The sequence below is a fragment of the Leucoraja erinacea genome, chromosome 7 (assembly GCF_028641065.1).
Source record: "Leucoraja erinacea ecotype New England chromosome 7, Leri_hhj_1, whole genome shotgun sequence".
In the NCBI taxonomy this organism is placed as follows: domain Eukaryota; kingdom Metazoa; phylum Chordata; class Chondrichthyes; order Rajiformes; family Rajidae; genus Leucoraja; species Leucoraja erinaceus.
In genome coordinates, this window is record NC_073383.1 from 29,888,694 (window position 1) to 29,900,498 (window position 11,805).

At 38.2% G+C, this 11,805-nt stretch overlaps 1 protein-coding gene across 2 annotated transcripts in view; it reads left to right on the plus strand.

Moving 5' to 3' along the window:
• The window catches only part of LOC129698814 (protein TANC1-like), a 116,889-nt gene extending 105,648 nt beyond the window's left edge, over window positions 1–11,241 (plus strand). For both annotated transcript variants that reach the window (XM_055638114.1, XM_055638115.1), the window contains 3 exons: window positions 2,859–3,005; window positions 8,617–8,717; window positions 8,933–11,241. In XM_055638114.1, coding sequence (XP_055494089.1) covers window positions 2,859–3,005; window positions 8,617–8,717; window positions 8,933–10,325 — 1,641 coding nt within the window. In that variant the 3' untranslated portion in view covers window positions 10,326–11,241. The remainder of the gene's footprint in view (window positions 1–2,858; window positions 3,006–8,616; window positions 8,718–8,932) is intronic.
• Window positions 11,242–11,805: the final 564 nt, after the last annotated feature.

The window sequence follows — 11,805 nt, forward strand, 5'->3', positions numbered from 1 at the left end:
TGAGGATCCATTGAACTAGTTTCTCAAAACTTATTTTCAAAAAAAAATGTATATGTTTACATTAAGAAAATGATTGGACACCATAAGATTGGGGAGAAGCAGTGAGATTTTTATTGAAATAGAAATTCTTTATACTTCATGTCTATACACTGCTGGAATGAAATTGTGAAACTGTTCAATTCTTTAAATTATGATACAGTTGAAGTATTTTGGGTTTAGTTTAATTTAGAGATACAGCGTGGAAACAGGCCATTCGGCCCACCAAGTCTGCGCCGACCAGCGTCCCCCGTACATTTAACACTATCCTACACACACTAGGGACAATTACATTTATACTGATTATACTAATACCAATTAACAATAATAGTATTTAAATACTATCTTAAGCATGGTCAAAATTTGCCATTATCATGTCTTGGTAAATATTAGATCAGATTTCCATTAAAATACTATGCACAGGCTTCAGTAATGTCATCTGTTATGAGATTTCCGCACTCCAAAATGATCTGGGCCCCTGTCACCATGCGTCTTTTAAACTCACCTGTTTGTGTTTCCTTACCTCCCTTGAAATTTACCAGGTTTGCTGGAAAATACAGTGAAATGAAAAATTGTTGCAAACATCAGCTGGTAGTTTAAGAGATACAGCACGGAAACAGGCCCTTCGGCCCACCGAGTCCATGACGACCAGTGATCCCCACACATTAACACTATCCTACACACTCTAGGGACAATTTACATTTATACCACACCAATTAACCTACAAACCTGTACGTCTTTGAAGTGTGGGAGGAAACCGAAGATCTCAGAGAAAACCTACGCAGGTCACAGGGAGAACATACAAACTCAGTACAGACAGCACCCATAGTCAGAATTAAACCCGGTCGCTAGCGCAAGGCAGCAACTCTACCAATGTGCCACTGTGCTGATCTAGTGTGGAAAATTTTACCGGTCCATGATATTTGTCAGCAGTGGGGAAAAAAGACATAATTAGAAGGTGAGGCAGTATTGGCAGTGATTTTTGTGTCCGTGGTAGCACAGGTAATGTACCAGAAAAAAGGATAACTAATGATGTTCCTTGAGTCAAGTAGGGCTGCAGTGATAAACCAGATAACTGCAAGCCTGTGAGGAATCTTAAAGAGATGATCAGGAATCATCAGCATGGAGTGTCTCATGATATCCCGTGTCGGCAGTGAGCTGAAACTTACCATCAACATGGACCAAAGATTAATCTGATTAAACACTATATTTTACAGGCTCATGACAAAGTTTGCTGATTATGAAACAAAATACAGTAATTCCCCAGGTTACAAATTGATTGACTGACAGAAATCGAACTCTACATAAATATTTCCATACAATTTTTCTTTGTGTTCAGGAATATTAAGTGCCCAATCCTCATTGAGTGTCCATTCACTTGTCAGAAATACATTATATCCCCACATGGCTATTTGTGCTTGAACCTTAATCTTATTCACTATGCTTTCTGCATTTGCACATACACATTCTGTCTTGGATTGCTTCTACCTAAAATAGTACTACTATCTTACCTAATATTGTAAGTTTTTCTGCATCTTATTCTCTGCATACTGGTGATTCTCCCCAACAACACCAGTCATTTCATCTTGAGCAGATAAAGTTGAGTTTATACTATCTGCATAAGTCTGGTGAGGTACATGTACAATTAAAATCTTGCTTGCCACAGCATTGCAGGCAGAAAAACTCAGACAACACACAAATACAAATTATACACAAATTCTACTAGGCAGTGTAAAGAAAAACTGCAGAATCAATATATTAGTGCAAAACACAATTAGAAATCATCCTTGGTAGTACAAGAGGTGATCCATGATGTTCCGTTCCTTGATTAAGTCAGTTAAAAAAACTTGACGGTTGTAGGAAAGTATTTGTCCCCGAATCTGATAGTCGGACTTCAGGCTTCTGTACCTCATGCCGATGATCACAGTAAGAAGAGGGTATGGCGGGAATCTTTGATAGATGCAGTGGCTTTGAGGCAGTGTCTCATATAGATGTTTTTAACTTGAGGGGAGGGTAGTGCCTGTTATGGACTGGGTTGAGTCTACCACTGTCTGCAGCCTCTTGTTAAAATTGTTCTACCAGGCCATGATGTAACTAGTCAAGATTCTTCCTGCCTCATAACTAATCCCAATGTCACAAGAACCGATTCTTCTGGATGCATTCTAACTTTAAACCTGAATGATGTAGCATTTCTTAAACTATTTGTACGTGAATAGATTTTGCTACATTACTGATGGTTCGTCCAGTGAAGCTATGTGATTTGAAATGAACATGCCTGATACCTTGGGATAATGCTTGTAAGAAGACTGGGGCAAAAAACAATGATTCAACATATCTGCCATTTCTTTGTTTGCTGTTGCTAATTCATCAACCTTGTGCACTCGAAGCCCCACATTTACTGTAGTAGGTATTTTCCAGTATATCAATAGAAAATGTTACTGTTTTTATACAAATGGCAAGTCCCCACCCTTGTTAAGCATGAATAGTATTGTTATCTCGTGAAATCCCTCTTTTTGAGTCTGATAAACTCTTCCTGATCATTATGAAGCAGATGGTCAATTTTTAGCAAGGCTGGAAGAAGCCCAGAATGTAGCTAATATTGTGTCATGGATCACAGAGCCAATTGGTATTCTTTATTCCTTGGATTCCCACTCTATCTCTGCCTTAGCCTGTTGCAGATAAGAGTCCTGTTTCTGCTACAAAGTAAACTAATGTCTTGCAGCTATGAATGAACTTCTTAATTAGGCCATATATTTCATAAAGCTCAATTAGAATTCTTCATACTACAAACAGAAATATGTTGTCACTCTCTACTCCTGCAGAAAGGAAAAATGAAGGAGGCAGCCCAAAGATACCAGTATGCTCTAAGGAAATTTCCAAGAGAAGGATTTGGCGATGAAGTAAAATCTTTCAGAGATCTGAAGATTTCTCTTTACTTAAACTTGTCCAGATGCCGGAGGAAAACCAATGTAAGCTTTACTATCTAATTTTGTGCAACTTCCAATTCATCTACTTATAATCCTTAAATTGGTACAGTGACTGTGCATGTTTATATTTTGAGAGGTGTCAGGGTGGAGAGGCAACTTTAGTTCCAAATGCTGAGAAGTTAACTTAATGAGTTTCTGACCTGTGGCATTGCTGATCAAGGTTAGTTTCATACTTTTGTTTCACTGATTTTTAACTCTGTTAGCTTGGCACAATGTTTGTATTTGCTTGGAATCAGTAGTCCTTTTCCAAGATGAGGGAGACTTCTAATCATGCCAACTAAAGCAGGTTTAAGAAAATGCTAAATTCTCAGTACTAAAGACTCAGATTATTTCAGGTTAACATATTACTTCTATAAAGAACACTTTAATTTACGTAACTTTAAATGTTAGAATGCATTGAACAAATGCTGAATAAGTTACTAACATTCCCAATGAGCTGTGTATGTGCAAAAGTAGAAGAAACATGCATGTGTTCTACCTATTATTTTGCTGATAGGACAAGAAAATGGCTATTTGCTTCTGGCTGTTCAGAGGTTTAGTTTAATTGCCTTATGAACTATCTGCATACCTAACTCCCAGTTTAAAAGTTGCACTATATTCCAGTTAAGAGTTAATTTTTAGAGAGTAGACACATGAAACTGCAGATATTGAAGAAGGATCCAGACCCAAAAATTTGCCAATCCATGACTTCTAGCAAAGCTGTCTGACCTGAGTTACTCCAGCACTTTGTGTTAATCTTTTAATTGGTGATCAGAGATCAAGTTAAATGTGTTTGTATGAATTATCACTGCTTTATTCACATGATTTATTATAATATTGTTAATGGCATTTTAAACACTGAAACCTAAACTAGGCACATCTAAGCATAAATTAATCAACATACTACATCTTTGCAACCACAGACATATTTTGTCCATTGAAGTGTCCTTTTGAGGCTGCATTCTCTTGTTTTAGTGAAATGGTTCTTGGTGATTTTTACAGATACTGACTAAGAAATGCAAGATTTATAGATTGTATATTGCTAACAACTTTGGACATTCAGGTTATGTCTTTCAATTTTATTTGTGCCATATCCCCTTTTGACAAATCGATGTTGTTTTTGTCTGTCTTCACTTGGCATGTCACTGATTTGTAAATCTGGCACACATGTTCCTCTGCATTGCTCACTGTCAATAAATTCTTACATTAATCACCATCACAATAGATTATTAACAGAATAAACTATTAACCCAACTTAATCCTAGTTTCACTTTTAACTTTATTTATGAAACTGTTGTAGTTAAAGATCATGGCACACAGCAAACAAATTTGCTTTCTCAGAGCTATTCTCAATCCTTTCAGACTCTTTAGTTCCAATCTGTTCAGGGAGGGCAAACATGAAGCCGTTTTTAGAATTGGATGAGAATATATACTATTTTCATTCATTGTGTTCCTGTGATCATTAATTGGTGTGTGCTGTTTCCATGCTGTATCTCTCCACTACACTAACTTCATGTTCTTTTCCCAGTTATGACACCTGCACTGACATGTTAAACAGCATCTACAGTGCCCTCCATAATGTTTGGGACAAAGACCTATCATTTATTTATTTGCCTATGTACTCCACAATTTGAGATTTGCAATAGGAAAAGTCACATGTGATTAAAGTGCACATTGTCAGATTTTAATAATGGCCATTTTTATACATTTTGGTTTCACCATGTTGAAAGTACAGCAGTGTTTATACATAGTCTCCTCCATTTCAGGGCACAGCCATGTCATGTAAATGAAAGTAGTCATGTTTAGTATTTTGTTGTATATCCGTTGCGCACAATGACTGCAATTCAAGGACATCACCAATTGCTGGGTTCTCTGGTGATGCTCTGCCAGGCCTGTATTGCAGCCATCTTTAGCTTATGCTTGTTATGGGCGCTAGTCTCCTTCAGCATATAAAAGGAATGCTCATTTGGGTTCAGATTGGGTGATTGACTTGGCCACTCAAGAATTGACAATTTTTTAGCTTTGAAAAACTCCTTTGTTGTTTTAGCAGTATGTTTGGGATCATTGTCTTGCTCGGAATTAACTGCCGGCCAATGAGTTTTGAGGCATTTGTTTGAACTTGATCAGATAGGATGTGTCTATACACTTCAGAATTCAATTATGCTACTACCATCGGCAGTTGTATCATCAATTAAGATAAGTGAGCCAGTATCTTCAGCAGCCATAGTGCCCAGGCCATAACACCCCCACCATCATGTATCACAGATGAGGTGGTATGCTTTGGATCTTGGGCAGTTCCTTCTCTCCTCCATACTTTGCTCTTGCCATCACTCTGATGTGTTAATCCTCGCTCATCTGTCCACTAGACCTTTTTCCAGAACTGTGGTTGCTCTTTTAAGTACTTCTCTGTAAACTGGCCATCCTATTTTTGCAGCTAAGCAGTGGTTTGCATCTTGCAGTGTAGCCTCTGTATTTCTGTTCATGAAGTCTTCTGCGGACAGTGGTCATTGACAAATCCACAGCTGACTCCCGAAGAGTGTTTGATCTGTTGGACAGGTGTTTTTCGATTTTTCTTTATTATAGGCAGAATTCTTCTGTCATTAGATGTGGAGGTCTTCCTTGGCCTGCCAGTCCCTTTGCGATTAGTAAGCTCACCAGTGCTCTCTTTCTTCTTAATGATGTTCCAAACAGTTGATATTGGTAAGCCTAATGTTTGGTTGACGTCTCTAACAGTTTTATTCTTGCTTCTCAGTCTCATAATGGCTTCTTTGACTTTCATTAGCACAAATTTGGCCCTCAGGTTGATAAACAGCAATAAAAGTTTCCAAAGGTGATGGGAGCTCTCTTATTAAGGAGGCAATTACAAACTGTGAAGCCATGTGTCCCAAACATTATGGTGCCCTGAAATGGGGGGACTATGTATAAACACAGCTGTAATTTCTATATGGTGAGCCCAAAATGTATAAAAATGACCTTTATTCAAATCTGACAATGTGCATTTCAACCACATGTGATTTTTTTCAATTACAAATCTCAAATTGTGGAGTACTGAGGCAAATAAATAAATGATGGATCTTTGCCCCAAACATTATGGAGGGCACTGTAAAATTCTGGATGCAAGCAGCATCTGTGGAAAGAGAAACCAGTTCATGTTTTGGGTCATGACCTTTCATCACAACTGGTTTCTCTTTCCACAGAGAAAATTGCTGAAAATTTCTGGTGTTTCTGTTTTTATTTTGGATTCCAGCATCTGCAGTTTTTCCCATTGGAAATGTTGAGAACAAGAACATGTTAGTTCAATTGCATTTTCACGTGCACCTCCTCTAACCTCATCCACCACATTTGGTGTCCTGGTCGCGACCTCATTTACATCGGCGAGACCAAGCATGAACTCGACAAAAATGTTTCAGCAACACTTCCTGCTGGATCTCCTGGTTGCTAACTATTTTAACTCCCCTCCCCAATCTCACACTGGCCTGGGCCTCCTCCATTGCTGTAGTGAGGTCACTCACACACACTGAAGGAACAGCACCTCATATTGAGCTTTGGTAGCTAAACAGTATGAACACTGAACTTTGCAGTTTTAGATAACTAACCAACAAACAATCCTCCCTCTGCCCCACCTGGATTCAAACCCGTTCCTTCATCTGGTTTAACAATTTGTACCTCTTGTATACTGATCTCACACTTTGTGTCTTTTCATCTCTGGCCTTTGTCCAAACATATGCCAATCAAAATCCCCCTCAGCTGTATCCATTTATCACTTGCCATACTTTGTCCTGTTCCCCCCAACATTCTCTCAACCCCTACCCCACCCCCCCTCCCCACTACAATCAGTCCACAGCTGTATCCATTTATCACTTGCCAGACTTTGTCCTGTTCCCCCCAACATTCTCTCAACCCCTACCCCACCCCCCCTCCCCACTACAGTCAGTCCACAGGGTCCTGACTCAAAATGTCACCAATCCACGTTCTCCAGAGATACTACCTGATCTGCTGAGTTACTTCAGTACTGACTTTCTTTGTAAACCAGCATTTGTAGTTCCTTGCATTTCCAACTTAAATTTATGCCAGTGGGTCATTATCAGCAATTTACTTTTTTACTTAAAAAGAAAAAGTGAATTAAGTACCAAATATGTTCTAATGATAGTTAAAACAAGGCATCAACTAAAGTTGCTTTGTTAAGCAAAGATTACTCCTACCGTCAATTTCATGGAAAGTCATGTCCTAGTCTTCCTTCATTTTGTGACACCTCAGCCATGTTGAATGCGATAGTCAGAGAAGATCTGGCATTTCAAAGCAGCAGTAGAAATGCACATTTATGCAGTCTGTAACATCTTCACCTGGCATTATCATTCAGTCTTCTATCAAGCCTGGTTCGGTGTGAAGTGCAGAAAAGCGTGCCTTGAATAGCACTAGGCATGCCTAAAGATTAGATTCCAACCTTAAAACTGGAACAGAAGAATGTGTATGCTACAGCACATGTAACTGCGAAATCATTTAAGATTGAAGCTCTGCAGTATTACAACTTTTTGTGAATGATGAAAAACTAAATAGCTAAAGGGAAGAGAGAAAGCTGCAAGAATATCTCCATCCAGTCATTAGTAGGGCCCAGCATTTATGAACTGAGAGCAGAAGTGCCAAATAGATAATGCATCTTGGTTTCCGCCTGCGTCACCATCACAGAAGTCAGTTTTCAGTCATTTCACTCCATGTAATAAAATTAACTATTTTCAGCAAATGCAATCTAACCAAATTATCCCCATCTGTAATATTGATCAAGGTAGACACAATGGCAGCATCTGTGGAGAGAAGGAATGGGTGACATTTTGGGTCGAGACCCTTCTTCAGAGTAATATTGATGACTCGTTTGCAGAATTGGATACATCACCAACCAAACTTCCATCAAGTTACAACACTGGCATTTTCCAAGTTACTACTACATGGACAATTGCCTGGGAATGTTCCATTCACAAAGAGCAGGATGAATTCCATCTTGCTAATCATCAGTAAAGGAAGGTGTTGTTGATAGTTTACCAATAACCTACTCACCAAAGCCTATTTTGGATCTTTGGAGCATTAACCTGCTCGAAACCTTGTCACAGCTGGGTTCAAATAAAGACCCAAGAGATGAATTCCAAACCTGAGTTAATCAAGGCATTATTAGATTGAGTGCGGCATTAAGCAGCCTTTGTAAAACTGAAGTAATTGGACATTGAGGAAATAAGACCCTAGTGATTGGCGTAATCCCCTACATAAAGGAACATAGTTTTGATTGTCGAGGGTTGGTCATCCTAGCCCAAACCCTATCACTGTTCAGGTTCCTCGGGTAGTGCCCCAAGATCAATCTTTATAACTGCCTCAATAATAACCCTCCTTTCATCCTAAGATTAAAGTGGGATGTTTGCTGATGATTAATGTCTGCAAATCCTCTGAATGAACCAGTATGACAAAAACAGATAATACAGCAAGACTCTGGAAAATTTGTGGTGGACCTATATCCCTGCAAAGTCCTTCATTAGTGGAGGATTTACATGGAAGTATTTTTTCCATTATCAAAGTAATTATGATTGTCATCAAGATTGAATATAGATGTCTTTCTTCTTTTTGACAGGACTTTGGAATGGCTGAGGAATTTGCTTCTAAAGCACTGGATTTAAAGCCAAAATCATATGAAGCTTACTATGCCAGAGGAAGAGCCAAAAGAAGCAGCAGGTGAGAAGTACTGTCCATTGTTGTCAATAGGACCGTTAACTTGTTGGACTTCAAACACACCAATAAAATAAAACTAGAAATAGACTGTTTGCATTAATCTATTCTTTGTGGTTGACATAATTGTAACCAAAGTAGGAAAACTCCTTGTTTATTTGGAAATTGTTTGGGAACAGTCATTTACTATACCAGTGATAAAATGAATATTCTTTTCTTAGACAATTTGCTGGAGCTCTTGCAGATCTACAAGAGGCTGCTAAGCTTTGCCCGGGCAACCGAGAAATAAAGAGACTTCTTGCACGGATTGAAGAGGAATATAAACAGGTGCAGCGAACACAACAGCAAAAACAACAATTTCAGCAACCGCAGCAAAACATTGAATCTGATAATGAAGAAGAATTATTAAGCCAGCACCTTGAGAATGCGCCACTTGATGGACTCGACGAGCTTGGTGCATCTAATGAAGTCATGACCATCTCATCAAGGCCACAGCAATGTCCAAACACATTTAAAAAGTGTCCGCAAGATATAGTTTCTCAGAAATTAAGACCGGCATCACCTCAGAATAAATTGACACACAAGTATCTCAGAGAACCACTCTCACAACAAGGAATAGTTATGCAACCACCTAAACAAGCTCAAATTGTGAAAACAAACCAGCATATGAATTTGGTACAAGCTGGAGGAAGAACAGCAGGTTACCAATATAGCAGTAAAACTCCACTCCCAACACAATTTCCTCCAATTCCTTTGCCGGGCAACAGAAATGTACAACTGGAGCCTGCAATTAATAGTGGAAATCATTCTGGAACTTGTGGAGAAAGAGTGACCTCTGTTAGGTCTGTACAGCAGAAGCATGAAGGACAAACAGCAACTGAGGTTTTTATAAATACAGGAATACCATCAGAAATAACACATGTAGAGTCCCAGCAGAAAACAAATTTACCAGAAAATACAAGTCAAGTTAAAGAACTGGATACAACCCATCAAGGATTTGTGACTTGCATCTCTACACCAATGCATGAACCAGTCATGAAAGTTTCTGGTTCAACCACCAGTGTTGTCCCAAATAGTAGCATTCCTGGAGGGCAGACTCCAGATCCAATGCAGACATCTGATACTCATGTCAAAAACAGTTTGGAATGCACAATAGAAAAATCCAACCCAAACTTGAGTGGGACAGATAGACCAAGGACTACGCCATTTATGGGAGTTATTGATAAAAGAGTCAGATCCCAGCAATATCTGCCCAGCGGTCAACAGATTCGTACCTGGCACGACCAGTCCGCGGATGCATTAGTTGCAAATTCTACCTCTATTACTGGTGGTCAAAATATTCACTCCGAGGTGCAGCTTGCCAAAACTATCAGTCCCTACCACGATCCTATGAAACTTCCAACTCCAGTCTCTGCTGGAACACTTCACAATGGAATGCATTCCAAGCCCGGTCAAACAACCATGAACATTCAAGAACCCAGTACATCCGTGACTGTTCCGCATTCTTTACAAGAGAGTATTTCTAAACCACAATCTAACGTAGACCGAGACGTTCATTCAAGTAACATTAATTCTGTCAAGCCAAAGCGATCATTTATAGAATCTAATGTGTAAAAGTATCCATTGGACCAAATAACACAAGCTGTCAACAATTATTAATACACATTTTTTTCCCTCTCTACATTATAATTCACTAGTGGAGTATGCTGGCCCTGGTTATTGGTCAGTATGATGCTTATCACCAAGGTTTGACTGTTACATAACAACATTGCATGTTGATTATATAACAAAAATAAGGTTTAACCAAGCTGGCTGTTGCACTGAATTATTTTAATACAGCATTTAACAAAAGAATAACTGCACTTTATGAAAGTACAAATTATAAAATGCCTTAAAGTGCTTTTGCTGTAATTTATAAGTATTTATATAGTATGAATTAGATTAATATACAATATGCCATCATCATTGTTAATCAGCACAAAGGGAGTTATTAAAATTTGAAGCAGTTTTTATCTCAGCCATTTGTAAATTTTATAAGAGATCCAGCTTTGAAATGAAACAAGTCCTTCACTTGCAGAAAGGTTTATGTAATCTTAAAATGAAGTACTCATTTGTAATCAGTGTTGCACACTAATCAAATTAAAACATGTTAATCAAATATAGTCAGTGTCAATTTAAATGTAATGGTTTGTTATCAATTTAAGTACTAACTTTATTTATTGAATTTGTTCCTGCTTAAGTATTTGTAAAAGCAGACATTTTACCTAGTTATTTTTTGCACAACACGTGTAACTGTTTCATTATGACATGCATACATTTTCATTGCTGTTGCTGCTTAACTGTGGGAAGAAGGCAGTAGTTTGAAACATTGGTTAATTTTTGTAATGACCTTCCAATATTGTTCATGTATCCTTTGCAACTCTGTTACAAATAGAGAAAAACCGTTTCATGTATTGTTTGATTGGTTCCTCACTGAAAGCCCAGGTTAAAATATGGCACATTGAAGAAAAAAAATAAAATCATATTCTAATATTTCTGCTTCATGATTTTGGTGTATCTTTTGCTTTTACTTAGTTTGAAGAAACAGAAATTGAATGGTTAATAAAAGAGATTCACCTCACCCTGAGCAACTGAATGAATTTTGAATTGAAAGGCTAGGATTGTAGGAAATAGTTTATCAGTTTGACCTATCTAACCAGATTGTGACAATCATGTTCCATAATTGCTGGCTGTCAAGCGTGTAGTGAAGTTTAAAGGGTTTTCTTACTACAGCGCCCTCCATAATGTTTGGGACAAAGACCCGTCATTTATTTATTTGCCTCTATACTCCACAATTTGAGATTTGTAATAGAAAAAAATCACATGTGGTTAAAGTGCACATTGTCAGATTTGAATAAAGGCCATTTTTACACATTTTGGTTTCACCATGTAGAAATTACAGCAGTGTTTATACATAGTCCCCCATTCCAGGGCACCATAATGTTTGGGACACATGGCTTCACAGGTGTTTGTAATTGCTCAGGTGTGTTTAATTGCCTCCTTAATGCAGGTATAAGAGAGCTCTCAGCACCTAGTCTTTCCTCCAGACTTTCCA